This window comes from Alosa sapidissima, chromosome 16 (assembly GCF_018492685.1).
Source record: "Alosa sapidissima isolate fAloSap1 chromosome 16, fAloSap1.pri, whole genome shotgun sequence".
NCBI classification, from domain to species: Eukaryota; Metazoa; Chordata; class Actinopteri; order Clupeiformes; family Clupeidae; genus Alosa; species Alosa sapidissima.
The window spans coordinates 30,675,436-30,692,686 of record NC_055972.1 but is presented as its reverse complement, the minus strand read 5'-3'; the positions used below and the strand labels follow the sequence as shown (position 1 = coordinate 30,692,686).

At 48.6% G+C, this 17,251-nt stretch overlaps 1 protein-coding gene across 4 annotated transcripts in view; it reads left to right on the top strand.

Annotated features, from left to right (window-relative positions):
• The first annotated feature begins 1,134 nt into the window (after nucleotides 1-1,134).
• The window catches only part of slit1a (slit homolog 1a (Drosophila)), a 104,006-nt gene continuing 87,889 nt past the window's right edge, over nucleotides 1,135-17,251 (top strand). For 3 of the 4 annotated variants that reach the window (XM_042065905.1, XM_042065904.1, XM_042065902.1), the window contains exons 1-4: nucleotides 1,136-1,815; nucleotides 13,298-13,369; nucleotides 16,135-16,206; nucleotides 17,061-17,132. In XM_042065905.1, the coding sequence (XP_041921839.1) occupies nucleotides 1,613-1,815; nucleotides 13,298-13,369; nucleotides 16,135-16,206; nucleotides 17,061-17,132 (419 nt within the window). In that variant the 5' untranslated portion in view covers nucleotides 1,136-1,612. Of the gene's footprint in view, nucleotides 1,816-13,297; nucleotides 13,370-16,134; nucleotides 16,207-17,060; nucleotides 17,133-17,251 lie in introns of all 4 variants that reach the window. The other variant, XM_042065903.1, reaches the window with a different exon arrangement.

The following is a 17,251-nucleotide window of genomic DNA, read 5'->3' as shown; positions in this document are numbered from 1 at the left end:
CAAATTCCGAGGTGTCAAAGCCAACACACTTGTGGAGTGGAAACGAAACTGAATAACTGCCGTTTTCAGGGCCTAGGCCTACATTATTGTCCAATTTCCATATGACTGAAGAATAGACTTATAGCCTAGTCTTAAATTAATCGGAAAAGTCAGTGCTGTCTCGAATTCCATAATTTTGATTATCTCAGTTTTTGCTCAACTTAAGTGTCCAACAGGTTCTTGCTCAACTTAAGTCCAACAGGTTAGGCCTTTGCTCACTCTCCCATCACTTTTTTCCATGATTGGCAGAATACCAATTATAGTGTTTTTTTTTACTTCATGGACAAATCTTAACTGTACACTGTCATTTTCTATGCCCAATAGTGGTAACTAGTCAGTCGCCTCTCTTGACAAGCCAGCCTAGTGCTCCAGTTGACTCCACGAGGCCGTGCTGTCTGACACTACAGTACATGCTCTGGACCGGGACCACATGTTTGGTATTTTAGTCCACTTTAGTGAACCCCACCACACAACCGCATCTCAGTCTGGCACTCTCACCTTCTCCATGGCAGTTAAAATGCTTGTTTCCTAGCCACGACTCTTCCCTGCCACCCCAGCCCTGTAGAGTGAATGAAGTTGGCAGAGGGAAGTTCTTTCTGTGTCAGTTGTGACACCGTCCTCTGACACACACACTCACACCCATATAATTCATACATGCACTACCTCATTCTGGCAATATGCATATGTGCATACATATCAGGCGTATGCATGTGAGGTTTGTATGTGTCCCAGTGGTTGCTTGTGAGCTCGAGTGAGAGGGCCTGGGGACAGGGCTGCCTCTGTGCCATGCCAGGTTGCTGATCTCCTGTCTGTGGGGGCTGCAGCGAGCGTGGATGAGAGCCTGAGAGAATGAGAGTGAGTTCAGGCAGGGTTCTGGAGGGGGGGTGGGGAGGTGTGTGGTTAGAGGGGGGTTTAGAGGGGGGGCTGTTTGAGTGGGAGGAGTCCGGGAGCTGCTATTTGTAGATCCTTGTGATGGATGACTGCTGTGTGTGTGTGTGTGTGTGTGTGTGTGTGTGTGTGTGTGTGTGTGTGTGTGTGTGTGTGTGTGTGTGCGTGTGTGTGTTTGAGAGGGAGAGAGAGAGAGAGAGAGCGTTTTTTTTCTTTCTGCTGTTTCCCTATTCCCTTCTCTACGGGCAAGCAGATGAGGGCTGGAGAGAAAAGGAGAAAGACGTAGGCACAGCAGAGCACAGCACACCGCAGAAGGAAAGCAACTCCATAAAGAAAGGGAGAAAGACAAGGAGAGACTTTTTGCTAGGAAGTAAAAGGGCCAGAGAACGAACAGCTTTTTGTTTCATTCACAAGGAAGACGCTTATTTATTTTGAACACATCCATTTACCAACCCCCCGTGGACTTAATTATTACATATTTTTCCTAAATCACAATTTCTATTTATTTTTGTTTTTGGTTATTTTTCCCCCCTCAATTTTTCTTTTTTTTTGGCTGCGTTTATTTCACTCTTGTGGAGTGAGTCTTTGTGCAGACCTAGTAGTACGGGGGCTCTGCCAGGAGACTGACTGACTGACTGCCTGCCTGAGTGTGAGCTGAGATCTGTGCCTGGTGCTGGCGCTAAACATGCCCGGGAAAGGACTCGGTGGAGGTGCGACCATGGGGCTGGCCAGGGCAGGGCTGCTGTGCATGCTGCTTTGTGGTGCCCTCCTGTCGGGCGCTGCCAGCGCATGCCCTGCTCTCTGCACCTGCAGTGGCACCACCGTGGACTGCCATGGACTGGGGCTCAAAACCGTGCCCAGGAATATACCCAGGAACACAGAGAGACTGTGAGTACTGCCACGCCACATGCCAAACACACACTCACACACATGGTCTACTCACCCCCCCCCCCTCTCTCTCTCTCTCTCTCTCTCTCTTTCTCTTTCTGTGTCTGTCTGCTGCCGCTACCACTGACTGCTGCTACTGCACTGCACATGGTTGGGATGGGAGAACAATAGCCCTGTCTAGCTCCAAAACAACATCAAGCAGTGCCATTGCGGGAAGGTGTGAATAAGCATGAGTTACGGCTTTAGAAGCAAGAGCAGATGTGTAGCGTAGACATGTGTGTGTAATTTGCATACCTACTGCTGTATATGTATATACATGCTCCGGGCATTAGGCAGACACTCTGTCATTACACTGATTTTTACAGTCAGGTGATAGGCTTACTTCTTTTTGCAAAGAATTCTACTGGAGAGGTATGCCACTTTAACAACTGGTTCAAACTGATTGCTATAACTTATCTTTTAAGCCTGCACAGTAAAAGGGCAATAAATTACCTCAGCACTTTAGTCATTAAACTGAATGAAATGTGTGATTCTATAATTCAGCCGTTTCAGCAGCCGTAATATTTTTTGGGGAGAGAGGGAGGGAAAAAGCGTGCTCCTGCGTGCATCAATAATTCAAACTTGTGCTTGGGCACTGCGAGTAGGGGTAACTAATTACACAGATCCAGTTTCTGGAGTGTGGGCTCGCGTCGTGCTGAAACGGGCTACATTCATCCCAGGACGAGGAGATCCCCTCCTACACTGAGTGACTTTATTTCCCTCTGTTGCGCTCAAACGCTCTCTCTCAAATTGTGAAATCATATAGAAAAATTATTAAAACTCCTCTCTTCCAGTGTGGCTTGTCAAGGGGGTTCTTGTAGATGGTTTGAGAAAGTGATAAACTAAAGGGTTTCCAGGGAGCCTTTTTTTGCAGTGTTTTTTCCCCCCTTCCTTTCCTCTCCACTTTACTGACATTTTAAAATATTCATCTTGCGATCAGTTCTGAGGACTGCGGGAGGAAATAGATTGGTCTATTTTCAGGTCGAATAGTCCAGTCAAGTCCCACGTGCGCGTCACAGCAAGAACAGCGGCTTGTCACAGACACATCTCCTTGAGCTGAGAGAGAGAGAAAGAACTGCATTTTTCATGTGTCTCCAAAGATACATTTCCAAGAACACCTATGTTTGGTTTGTTGGTTGCAGACTTGCACTGGTAGAGGCTGTTGCTTGCTCGTGTGTGTGCACCTGGTAATTCCAGAATGCACTTTCTAAAAAAAAAGCATACTGAAAGTGTGGTGCTTTTGTACATGTGATTGAGGCCTTTTTAGTGTCAGGTTTTTCATGTGTGTGTGTGAGTGTGCGTAAGGTCATGTGGACGCGAGTTGGTCTCCATGGATGGATTACTTAACATGGGAAATATTTGCATCGTGTGGAGCCATTATATGGGGGTCATTCATCAAGGGGATTGCACAAGTCAAATACACGGCATGCTAGTCCCTAGTGACCATTTGAAAAATGGGTGATGCTGTTTTGTTTTGTTTTGTTTCAGTCCCCATTCATTGGTTTGCAGAATGGGGGCTGATTAGTTTTTATTGGTGTTGTTGTCGGCGCTTTGTGATGACAATAGACGACATGTTCTTTTTTTTGTAAAATTGGGTGAGGAAAGCAGCTTGCATTTTTTACAAACCTACAGCACTATCTTACATGCTGACTGCTTCTTTGTCCCGAGTTATTCACTAGCCACTAGCCAGAGACATTTTCATCTTGCCAGTTTCACTGTTGATGCACTTTTTTTGCCTCTGTTAGTCTAATACAAAAAAAGAAACATGCAGAAAAAGAAACAGACTCTTTTTTTAGCTGTCAGCTCATTTGCAATGAGAGAGAGAGGTGCTCAGGCATACCAACTTCTAGGATCTATAGAAGAGAAGAGGAGAGGAGAGGAGAGGAGAAGAGGAGATGAGAAAAGAAGGGGAGAGGAGGCCTGGGGGCTGCGGGGTTCAGGCACAGCTGTGTCACCTCGCGCTAGCGTGGCATCCACTCCCTCTGCCTTACGCCGGCAAGACAGCGCGACTCTGGTAGCGGCGATTGCTACAGACAGCCTGTCGGGGAAGAGATTTGCTGGGCGGTCCGGGCCCCGACCCCCTCCATGGGCACTCCCTGGCTAGCCCTTATCCACACTGACAAGGGTTTGCAAACATCAGGGCTACGGGGGGGACAGAGGTGGGGGATGGCAGAGGGGTTTTTGGTGAGGGGAGTAGTCAGGATGTGGGGGTTAGGGGGGGGGGGGGGGGGGGGGTAGTGGTGGAGGTGGTGGTGGTGGTAGGGGGGTACAGAGACAGCAGAATCCCATTTGCACTTGTCAAAAAGTGTTTCGATCAGAGCTGACCTTTCCACGCCTTGGACAGATTCTGTAATGAGTGTGTATTCAGCACCATGTGCACAATCGACGATCCCTCCCTCAACCACCTACCACTCTCCAGCACCTCCGCCCCCCCAATCACACACACCCCCACGGCAAGGTTTCCCCATTAACCCGCTGTCCATTCTGAGCCCAGTAAGAGTCTTGCAAACAAAAAAAAAAACATCCACTAAGCCCACCACTGTACAAAGCTTCAACATCACTCCAAACAACAAAGAGGAAGATGAATATTTTCCTAGCAATTGGTTGCAGTGAATGTAAAGTGCTCACGAATGCACAGCAGTCAGGTTTCACTCCAGCTGGATGTGGAGAATGTGCACAACATTCCCAGTGTTGTTTAAATCATTGCCCTCCGCTCTGCAGCCTCACTCCCTTTTCATACCACAGCTCTACCACCATCCTACTTTCTCTGTCTCTGTCTCTCTCTCTCTCTCTCTCTCTCTCTCTCTCTCTCCCTCTTTCTCTCTGTCTTTCTCTCTCTCTCTCTCCTTTTTTCTTTCTCCCTTTCTCTCTCAGTCTCTGTCCCAGTCCTGCTGGTCTCCATATCTCCAAGCATGAGACCAGATTTCCCCTCCCGCTGCTTTCCTCTGTCTTATCTGTGTTAGTGCATCTATTTATATGTGGTTAGGACGCTCAAGAGCAGAGATAAAACAGAATCTGATTTGTGTCAAGTGTGAGAGAGCCGAGCGAGGGAGGGAGGGAGGGAGGGGGGGAAGGGGGGGTGTGCCTCCTCCAGTCATGGGATTGGCCACCGCAGCAAGGTTGGTGCCGGGTAAAGAGTTTGCATTCTGCTTCGTTCCCCCTTCACGATGTGAGTGATGTCTTTCTGTGTGTGCCTTTTTCTCGGAAGCGTTGGGGTGGTTCGTTGTTTTTTAAGATTTTGCTGATGTCTGCCCTGTCGTCGCGCTCTTTATGTTGGTGGCCCGTCCAGCACCAACACATGTCTTTTTTTCTTTATGCCTTCTTTCTTTCTGCCTCAGCTTCACCAACTTAACCCAAACAAACCACAGTGCGGGCTGGAGCCATGCGATTTCAGCAAGACTGTGGCCCAAAACTCTGGATGCGTGCTCTGCTTCTTTATGTAGCATTGGCATGTTCCATGTATTCCCAGCATCTCGCCCTAGAAGCACGGACACGTTGTTTTCTTTTTCTTTTTTAAAAAAAACAAAAAACAACATGTGATATGAGGGATATCAGGAGCCAATCCAGAAAGTGTGAGCAAAGGCCGAATGCCATGTGCACACACCCCTTGATCGAGTAAATAAATAATGGAATAAATAAATGTATAAACGACGGCCAGAAAACAAGAGATTCTTTGTGCTTTGATGGTAGGGACGGTGCCTGGCTATGCCTCTGGCATTGTTGGCACCATCACTCTGTTGGAATAACTGACAGGCCTTTATGTACCTGATCCATAATTTAATCCAGACAGGACCGGACAAATCCCTTCGCATCAGGGGAGGGAAGCGAGGGGAGGAGAGTGAGGGAGGGAATGAAAGAGATGTGAGGCTGATGGGGGGGACCTTGGCAGCCAGGAGAGGTGCTAATAAGCTATGAAGGGATTAACACACCCAGGACAAAAGCACAGAAATCCGTCCATTTTGCCAGCAGTAAATGAATGTATAAATGTGATTTAGAGAGGAGGCATAATAACTTCCCCTGTGGCTGCCCCTACCCACACTTCATTTCTCTCTCTCCCTCCCTCTCTCTGTCTGCCTCTCTCTCTCTCATTTTTTTCTCTCTCCATTTCTTTAATGCATTGACATAATTCCTGACTACATAGTATCTCTCCTTCAGTCATATTTTTACGCCACTTTAATGGCGGTTATAACATTGGGAATGGTAATAATTCAGGGAATGTTTACCCCTTGATGGCGGTGTAAATTACAGGGTTGTGGACCTGCTCGGCTGCTTTGGAGCTCCTTTGCGGTCCCTGGAGCTCCGTGTCTCGGCGCTCAACATGTGCCGCCCCCTCCCCTTTTGTTTTGCAACTCACTGTGCCTCCAGCTCCCTCCAAAACATTGTGACTATGCAGGAGCCGTTGCCAAACGAAACTTAGTCTACGGTGATGCCATTTGGCATATGCAGTGCAGCACAACGGATGAAGACTGTCGGGCCTTATTTTCAAACAGAACTGTGGTGGTGGTTACTGGTGGTGGTGTTATGTACTGTGGCTTGGCTCCTGCAGTATTAGGTGTCAGTCTCTTTGTCACTGTGGAGGGTACTAGGTGCCAGACACGCTAGGCCCAAGGAGTCACTGTGTGCCATTAGAGCATTCCTCAAAGGATCCGTCACCCGTCAGGGCCCCGGAGAGCGGCCACATAAAGCTGGCAGTGGCTGAGCATCAAAGCCCCGGCCCAACGTTCTGACACAGCCGTGGGTCTCAGCGCCATTAACCAGGATTCCGGATGGAATGAGGCGTTTTACAGGAATGTCTCAGGGTTTTTTTTATCCCTCTTCGTCTTCCCGTTAATAGTGATTAAGAAAGGGTCGGCGTCGCCATGGACTGCGACCATACTGTCTGGAGATTCTGACTCCCCTGAGCTGTTTTAGACTCTCAGGGCCTGCCTCCAACCTCTTCCCAACCAACTCTGGGCTAGTGTCCTTCATAACCCCTCCAGTAACCTGGAGTTCCCGACGAGCCTGTCTCCAAACCTGTCTCGAGTACCCTTCTGGCATAGTCCAGGGTGCGTTCAGAAGTGAGCAATTGAAGCCTCCGGAGCACTGCTCGGTGGATCGAGAGAGAGAGAAAGAGAGGCATATGGAAACGTGTCTCGGCCCCGACGGGAGGTGCCATTTGTTATGTTTACAGTGTGAGATCAACAGCCATCAAAGGCCCGGCTCATCTGTCATGCAGCAGAGGCAGCGAGCGATGGGGTTGAGAGAGAGAGAGAGAGAGAGATGCCGGGTCCCACACATCGCAGCCTCCGGCACCAACGCCCCTCCATGTATCCAATCCAGCATCAAACACCATAAAGAGCGAGAGAGAGAGGGAGAGAGAGACAAGCTACATGTCCTCATGCTATTAGTGACAGATCCCTCTGTTGGCTGTAATTCCAAACGAAAATTTCCTGAGAGTGTGTGCCTGCATTTGCTCTATCACCATATATGGCGGTGCTCTCACCCTTTCTGTTGGTCCATTCTTATTTTTGGGCTCATTGTGCCCAGGTTTTGTGTGTTAGTGTGTGTCTGACTTTGAGAAATGTATTCCGCTGATAACTTGCAGGTTTGGCAAGCTGCTGCAGTAAGTCCTGCAGATGTTTGACTGATTAAGGACAAAGCCAGACAATTTCTTCAGCTGAACACACGCCGCCCTGTCCCTCAAATCCACAGCTCTAACCTTCTCACATGGCTCCCAACCTCCCAAAGTTTCTCTTTGTGGTTTGTTGTATCCCTGTGGTTATGACGGCGGTATGTGATCATTTGGATAATTTGCTTGGTTATTTATATAGGCTTGATGAAAATGACTCTTTTGCCATCTTTTCTCGCCTCCACTTTGCAACACTGTCAAGCGATTTGCCGTCTGTCTAAGTTCTTTCTAATACTTCCTAATTACAATCGTATGAGACTGTGATTTTTCTCTCTCCGCGGCGTTGAAAGCCTTCTTGGTGCCGAGTGTGTCCGCGCTCCCCCTCCCCCCGCTCTGCGCTCTGATCCCTCAGTGTTACAATAATAGGGCCAGATCACAGACCTGCCTCTCGCACAACTTCAGGTTCATTTCACACATGGATGAGTCTCCTAGTGACCTTGGCTGCTGCGTGGGAGTGGGGGTGGAGTGTGATTAGGGTGTGTGCGTGAGGGGGGAGTAAGTGGCCAGTGATTTTGCACATTGGCGAGGCATGGCGTGGCTCTTGCTGACTCTCGGCTGACTCTCGGCTGGCCTCTACCTGACAAGAGTCTCCTTCCCCCTTTATTCTTGTCTGGGCAGAAATTGAGTTTGTGCTCCCTCTACACCTAGGGTAATTTGAGCGAGCCATTTGCAGGTCAATGCTGACAAGACTGATTACCTCCCAACACTTTTACTGGCCGTCCTCTGGGATAAGTATGGAAGGGGGTGATGTTGACATAATGCTTATCGAACGCATGGCTGAAGTCACCCTCTCAAACTGTTTACTGGCTCCGATCAGTGAAAATTTGGATTCTTGGGAAAACGACCCAGGTCTGATTGGATCTGTTAAATTATATGGCCTTGTTCGACTACCACAGGCTAGCATTACCCCACTCCTGAGCAAATTGCCCGTTGGACGTTTTTCCAATCTGAGCTAAGCTGCCTGTCGAGTGAACTCATTGTGTCCACTGCCTTAGCAGACACACCCAATTATCTGCCTTTCTTAGCTGATGTCTGTGACCTCATTGTGTGAAGGTCACAGGAAGACATTTCAAGATTTTATTACATGTGCTCTACCCGGTTGTTGGGTTTCAGGGCATGATTCATCTTGCAGAATGCTGCTGTCTATGCCCCCTTTTTACTGTTATGCCAGTCCATGCCAGCACAGTTGAAAGTACAATGTTGCTGTGGAGAAAAAATAAAAGGGAAAAAAAAACAAACATTTGAAGACTTGGAAACCAAAAATAAAGGCTAAGTGAAATTTTCTCCAATGTGAAAGTCGATGAGATAGGACCTCTTGAATGACGTCTCCAAGCGTTTCCAAGTGGGTTTCCTCATGTTATTTTTGTCCCTGCTGCTCTGATTCTGCTCTCTGAAGGTAGTAGCCTTGTGGCGATGATGGCAGCGGTGGTCCCCGTGCAGACGAGCTCTTCAACTGCGCTGCTATGTAGGTCACTGCCTCCCTCCGCCACCGGGCGCAGACTCCAACACTGGTGCTGCTCCCCTGGCACAGAGAGCTCTTCTGTCGCCCATGTCACATTTGCCATGACCTGCCACGGTCGCATCTGGACCAGGCAGGCCTTGGACCCGTTAGAGCTGCCACCTCCATCTGCCACCAGTGGAACTGACAGCTCTCCAGCCTGTTGCTCCCTGAAATGGTTCGTCAGTGTTTTTTTTTTTTTTTTAGAGGGCTGGGGAGCTGGTGGTGGTGGGGTGATGTGCATGAGGTATTGTGGTCATTGACTTCTACCAGGTCTTCATGGCTGGTCGAAAGACATATGGGGTGAGTGAAGAGCCGAGCGGATTGGACGTGCCAAGACCTGTACTGGGAGTGACAGCATGCTTGTGCAGGCTGGCATCTGTGAGTCCCGTGTTCACTATTTGCTTAATTTGTTCTGATCCGGATCAGCATGCATCGAGAGAGGTCTCTCGGCTTTAGGCCTGGCCAGTCCCACGCGGTGCAGTGTTGGAGGCCACGACCTCGTATGGATAGATATTTGTCCATCAACTGTTATTAGAAATCACTGGCATGCGCTGCACTACCTATTGAGTCTAGCCCATCTTAGCATACAGACGGGCTTCATTAGTGATGCTCTGACATCCACTTAGCTGTGAAGTAATTCCCAGCGTGTGGCCCCAGAACCAGTGGATAAGCAGCTTGCACCCTCAGCAAGGTGCTGGGCAAGAGCGCAGCTCCACTGACCTGAAATCATCCTGCTTCCTCTGCCCCTGCCAGCCTAAAGCTGTTCGCAACAAATGGCTCTGGACTGGCCACACTGTTGCCCTTGGAGGTAGCCCAGAGAAAATAGGCTCTCTGGTGTCATTATTTGTACTGTATATGTTTGTGTGAGCAAGAGTGTGTGTACAGGGGTGCAGGGTTGCAGGGTTGAGGCAGAGGGGGGGTGCATGTGTGTGGGGGGTGAATTTCAGTGTATATGTGTGTGTGTGTGTGTATGTTTTTTCTTGCTGGCCTTGGATTCCATTTCATGTTATATTGCTCAATTCAAAACAGGTCTTGCTCTTGCTCAGGGATTTCCAACAGATGGCAGGAATAAACATAATGAGTTTTTCGACGTTTCTCAGCGGCCTTTTGGAGTTTTTGTAGATGGGGGTTTTATGGGGAACATGAAACATCCAGGTCCCCGTCCTGTCACCCAGAGAGACGACTGAAGGAAATGTTGAAAGGCAGTAGGATGTCTCTCTCTCACACTCTCTCCCACACACACACACACACACACACACACACACACACACACACACACACACACACACACACACACACACACACACACATACACTCTCACACACACACATACACTCTCACACACACACACACACACTCTCACACACCACACACACACACACACACACACACACACACACACTCTCACACACACACACACACACACACACCACACACACACACACACACACACACACACACACACACACACACACACACACACACAGACACATACATATGTATGCAGGGAGTTTGTACATCTGGGAGATGAGGAATGCTATTGCATGCATGGCTGGTAGTGCTCTGGCTGAGAGACTGTTAGTGGACAGACAGTGCTCTTGCACTCCTCCAGTTTCACTGAACACTGAGTCATTGCGACAGACCCACTGCAGTCCCCCCGCACACTCCGCTCTCTGCTCACAAAGCAACGCACTCCATGTGCCTTTACAAAACTCAGAAAAGTTTCTTTTTTTTTTGCTCCATTTAAAAAGGTTTGGTACTTTTTTTTCTTTCATTTCACTCTCTTTCTTCCAATCTTTATTTTATTAAGGATTGGGGCTAGGTGGCAGAGCTCTGTCACAGACCTTCAGGATGGGTCTTTTAGAGAATCTCCTCGCTTTGATGTGAAATCCAGCTGCTCTCTGTTAACCTGGAGGCTGGAGGCTACTGCTGTAAAGCCCAGCCAGCCACCCCCCTCTCCCCTTCCCTTCCCTTCTACCCCCCTGTTAGATTGGAGCCTCATTGTGGCTGTGCACCGTGGAGAGCGAGGTTTGAAAATCGCTCCCTGAGGTCCTGACCCTCACTGAGCCGGGATCTGCGCATTAACTTCCCTGGCCGCCAGCGAACCTCCGCTTCCTCCTTCCCTGAGCGCTCAGCTCACCCAGGCACAACCCCGGTGGTGGAGGGGCTGGCTCTCCTCGATCGCTCGCCCCCAGGGGCTGCTGCGTCGCTTCGTCGGGCCAAAACTCTTTATCCCTGCGGATTTAGACGACTCCTCAACTTGCCTAACCACTTCCATGCGCATGTGTCTCGATGCGCCAGACTGGTCGGGTGTATCGAGTAACGCAATACTCCTCCTCATCCACCCTCCCAGCTCCCCTCACTTGATGTGCGGTTAATAGGCATGTCGCTCGCTGTTTTACGGTGTTGTGAGTGTGTGCATGTATATGTGTGTGTGTGAGTGTGTGTATGTTGTTGGGAAAGATAGATGCCTGTCTAATTGGAAGCAGCGTACGGACGGACAATTGCTTGTTTGTGCGTCGGTGCCATTCCCCCCACCGAGACTCCAAAGGCCTCCCTGACTGTCCTGCTATTCCTGGGGGTGTGATCACACAAGGCCACCCTGTAGATCTGTCCTTGGGAACCCGGGGAGAAGCTTGGATTAAGCACCTGTAATAAACAGCACATGTGTATATCGGGCCCCCGCTAATGAATCCCAGTCTATTATTTATTTCCCGCACTCGATGCACCTGTGTACACAGACCATCTGTCCGTAATGGCCGCTCTCTCGCGCGGTCCCTGGAGTGGTCATTAGGCGCAAGGCTGAACCAAGGAGGAGAGGGGGGAAAAAACCTGCTAGACTTTAAGCACATGATTTGAGCGAGACTTTTTTCCCTTTTCTGTTTCTTTCTTTTTTGTTTTGCTAGAGGAAGATGGGGGAGGGGATTCACTGCAGAAATGTAAAAAGCCATATAGCCGTACTCACCAACTTCTGCCATGCAGCCATCTGCTAAAGCTTGGCATGAATATAGATACATGTATAGTAGTACATCCACACATATGAACATACATAGATGTATTTATTTCAGGTTGTTTTCATGTTTCCCTGTGGAAAGATGATTTTGTCTGTATCTTCTCATTCTTTACAGCCATTTGCTTTGCTAAAGTTTTGGCTCTTGTTTGCTAAAGGGCTTTATCACTTAGCAGACGATGCGCTGTGTCCTTACAAATGGATTAAGACCAGCCCCAGATATTTCATTTGCAGATGTGTGTGTGTTTGTGTGTGTGTGTGTGTGTGTGTGTCCTTGCAGTGTCACTACCCCTCCCCATTTGAAAACCTCACCCCTTTTTTATGGGACAAGGTTTGCACAGGGAGGTCTTAAGTGCTTGGATGCAAACACGACAGGTCACAAGCATCCCTGCAATCCCCCTCAGACAGGCTAGTGCACAGCAGGAGGGGATGGCCTGATGATTAACTCCACACTCAACTTTTTCCTTTCTCACTATCTCTCTCTCTCTCTCTCCCTCTCCCACCCTCTCCTCTCCTTTCCTCCCTGCCCCTCAGCGAGCTCCTCCGTGGGGCTTTTGTCTAATCCCCTCTTTGTGTTGGGGCTGGAGCTATCAGAGGAGGAGGTGAGGCCAGGGTGGACCCCCAGTTTTCAAACTGTGAGGAATTCTTCTTAAGTGGGCCGTGTGTTCCTCACTCAGACACGGGAGCGAATACACACCCTAGTGTGGTGGTCCTGAGCTCATTGTTACAAAGCACTTGGGTTGGGTTGTAAAAGCACTTCAAATGACCTGGTTAGTTTTTTAAAGATCTCAATTACAGCTGATGCAGTGAGATGGGTTCCAGTCTGATGCAGTCCAGTGGGCACCGACTAACCCAGAAAGGGTGGCTGGTGTCTGGCTCTGCCTGAACGCAATTCCTCCTCATTATCAGCTGGCAGACACACACACACACGTCCTGTCCATTTCTCCACCCCACCATGCACCCCAATCTAGTAACTGCTCAAAGTAAACTTGACATGCAGATTGTGTGGCCTGTCTTTCACAGACAAGCAATGGTTACAATCTGTTGTAGACTTAGTATAGATGCTAGTTAACTGAGAATAGCAGTGTGGGTATTTGTGAGTCTGTGTTACTTGTTTGCCTTTTATTCAGTAGGTGTAATATCTTGAAATGATTATTAATACACTTAGTTGTTTTAAAAAGGCACTGATATCTATGTAAGTTAGTCTAGTGGAACAGTTCCCAAGGGGGAGCCCGCTGATTAATATTTCACATTTCTCTTGCAGGGAACTGAATGGAAATAACTTCACACGCATCAACAAGAATGACTTTGCTGGACTGAAGTACCTCCGAGTCCTGTAAGTGATCTCTAAAGCACACACACACACACACGCACAGACTAACAAAGGAATTGCTTTTGATGTGTGAGGTCCCAAATGTAGATAGATAGATAGATAGAGATAGATATTTTATTGATCCTCAAGGGGAAATTCAAATGTGTGACCACACACACCGAAGTATCATCCAGATATTTCCCAAAGACCCTTATCCTGTTCTACCAGTGCGGTCCTGGACTAGTGGGGATAATGAATATAGTTGTTTCAGGGCCATGAATGCTAATGCCCATTAGCCATTTTGTCCAGTCTCTTCATGGATGCATGAAGTGCACTCAGATTTATGTTATTTTCCACAAGCACACGCATCATCAGTTTCCACAGCATTTGAACTCTATAATGAGGGACTCTGTTGTATAATTTCACTGCTGAAGAGTTTTTCAATGACTGTATTATAAATGACCTGTCTGTGACTTCTACTAAAGTATCTATACTAGAATATGTATATTTGATATTTTAATATTAGTTTTTTAGATTATTTCATTATTTCCCATTGTATGCAAAATGTAAGCCCATTGCAGTGAAAAGTGGAAATGCTTCAAATGTACTTGGGGTATTTGAATTGCCCCTCCAGTCTGGTGTTTCCCACCATAGTCTGCCTCTCTCTGGAGAACAAATACCTACCTGTCATGAACTTATCACTAGCAAGGTGTTAAGAACTCCTTACAAGGAGCACCAAAGACGGGGCTCAGGGTTGTTTAGCCCAGCTCTTAAACCACTGGCTGACCCCCGAGACTCCCAGAGGAGGTCTGCAGGGGCCAGCTCCAGTCAACACCCCGGCCTCCCCACCCTCCTTCATCCTCCAGCCTCACAACCCAACCACCCCAACCACCCCTGCCCCCCTACACCTCATATTCCAACCACCCCTGCCCCCCTACACCTCATATTCCAACCACCCCAACCACCCCTGCCCCCTACACCTCATATTCCAACCACCCCAACCACCCCTGCCCCCCTACACCTCATATTCCAACCACCCCAAACCAGCCATGTCCCTCCTGTTGCCACGTCATATCTAAACCAATCTATGCCCCCCAACCTTATATCCCAACTACCCCTGCCCTGTACCCCCCCCCCCCCCCCCCCCCCCCAGAGGCATATGGGCAGATTGTTGAACTGGCTGTGCTGTCCACTCTGTTGTTCCTGACCTCTATGAATCAGCAGGCCGTCTTTAGACAAACAGACGTGCGAACTCTCACCTTCCACCGGCGGCCAACCCACAGGAAAGCGAGTTTAGGTTTACAGTCACAGATGCAGGCAGAGACACTAAACAAAGGAATGGGTGGACACGGCTAGTTCGTCCTCCTGGTGATTGAGTCAAGTTTCTGGTACATTCTCCGTTATTCCCCATCCTCCATTTAAAGTAAAGGTAGCGAAGGTAGGGAAGAATGACCATGGCAGTAATCTCCACTTACCCTGAAAGCGCAGCCAGGCAAAACTATTTGAGCCTTGAGAATGTTACAAAAAGCAGAAATGTTTATATGAAAGATCTGAGTTAAATTGCTCTGGAGGCTGACTCCAAGACAGCCAGAACTCATCTGGTTTTTACCTCTCACTCTTAAATGTCTTCTTCACTGCTGGCACAAGTTCAGTGGCGCATCTGAAACAAATTACACTTTTATTTATTTGTGGACTGATATATTTATGCATGGCTTGTGATCTGTTATTTGAATTTGTACTTGACTCCAAGGAAAGAGAAATGGCTGAATTGCTGACCTTCTGCAAAGGCTTTAAAGGGACCAGCTATGTTCCATGAACAGTCAGATTTTTTTGTTGTTGTTGTTTTTCTAATCCCTAATGAAGGTACCCCCGTTGTTTGTTCAAAGCTCAAATGCCTGTCTCCGGAGGTTATATTATTGTAGCATTTCCAGACCAATCTTATAACATTTTTTTCATGAGTTTGTTTTGGCGGATCTTGCATCAAATATGTTTTTGCTCAGTGGTGAATGGCCATTTGAAGCCTGTGGTGCTAACCGCTGACCCAGGCAGGTCTGAGCTTTCTCCTGAGGGAGGCTTCCATAGAGACACTCATTCTCCACTCACAAACACACACACACACACACACACACACACAAACACACAAACAAACACACACATCCCTGTCCGTCTCCGTGCGTCCCCTGGTGTATGCCACCACTGGCGGTCTCTCTCACCATCCCTCTCTCTCTCTCTCTCTCTCTCTCTCTCTCTCTCTCTCTCTCTCTTACTCTTCTTCCTGTCTGGCACGCCTCACTCACTCTCACCCCTGTCCTCTGTGATCACTCTGACCAGCAGACCACACTGAAGAGCTCACTCGGCCCCCTCACACACTGACCACCTCAGTCTCAACTTGGCCCACATCTCCCTCTCTCTCTCTCTCTCTCTCTCTCTCTCTCTCTCTCTCTCTCTCTCTCTCTCTCTCTCTCCCTCTCTGAGTCTCCAAGTCCACCTTAGGAAGCACTTTCCTGGCTCTCATCCCTCACAAGTCCCCTTGCCTATGCCAAGATTCCACAGCACCCCCCACCCCGTCACCCCCAGACCGCAGCCCTGCCCTGGACCTCTGCCCCTCAGCCCCTTGGTTCCCCTTTTGCTTTAGCTCTTCGCCAGAGGTCCCAGCCACCCAGGCGGTGCCCACAAGCAACACCTTACACGCCGGCCAACAGACCGGCCCAGCCCAGTCCAGACCAGACAGCGAGTCTCTGCCACACACTTGGTCACCTCTTGTCCCCTCTTTCTCCTCTTCTCCACAGGCAGCTAATGGAAAACCAGATTGGAACCATCGAGCGCGGGGCCTTTGATGACATGAAGGAGCTGGAGAGGCTGTAAGTGCTCCGAGGTGTCTGGTTAGAATGGTGGGGTGGAGGGCTGAAGGGGAGGGCATCTGGAGGGGGTTAAACGCTCTGCCACATATTATTAACATTGGCTAACCAGAGAACGGAGTTGGGCACGATGAAATTGGGCTCACTCATCATCCTGAATGACCCTGTAAACAGCATACTGAAATGAACACACAAACACACACACACACACACACACACACACAGACACATGCACAACAATGCACACGCCTTGTTGCATTTGTTCAGCACATTTCATCACCAGGCTCACAGATATGGTAGCCGCAGCGCAAGAGGCCATTGTGAGCTGATATTCCCAGGCAGTGTTTAAGTACCACATCACAGAGCCCTCTTTGATTGTAAGCTCATGGTGTGCTATGGGTTCAAGATGGGCGAAGGGGGCTGAGGGTGCAGCTGCTGCTTTTAATGTTCGGTGTATTTAAGGGATTCGCTCTGCGAGTCTGACAGGCCTGTCATATGTCTGCTTAGATCTGCCTCGTAAATCTGGGGCCATCTAATCGGGGTTGTTATCACCCACCCTCTTGAATAGGGGCTCTTGCAACAATTATGTGCAATCTGTCTACAATTCTGTTTGCCATAACATTTACTTAAGCCTAAGTGATTTTCGCCCCATACTTGGTTTGAGTAAAAAAAGAGCGCTTCTTATGTGCTTATAACATCCAGTGAACGTTAAGAAGATACACGGCCTGAACTTAAAGCTGCCAGTAGAAGACAACTCTATCTGCCTTGATGTTTTTTTACTGCCAGTATCACAGGGCTTTTAGTTGACGGAGACGTTTCTATCGCCATGATGATGTTTATATCTGTCTCTTCCTCAGACGTCTGAACAGGAACCAACTTCACCAGCTCCCAGAGCTACTGTTTCAGAAGAATGCCGGTCTTTCCAGACTGTGAGTACTCTTTTTTTCCCTCATTCGCTTTGTTGCTCATTTTCTACTTCTCTCTCTCTCTCTCTCTCTCTCTCTCTCTATCTCTCTCTCACTCGCTCTCTCTTTCTCCCTGAAACACA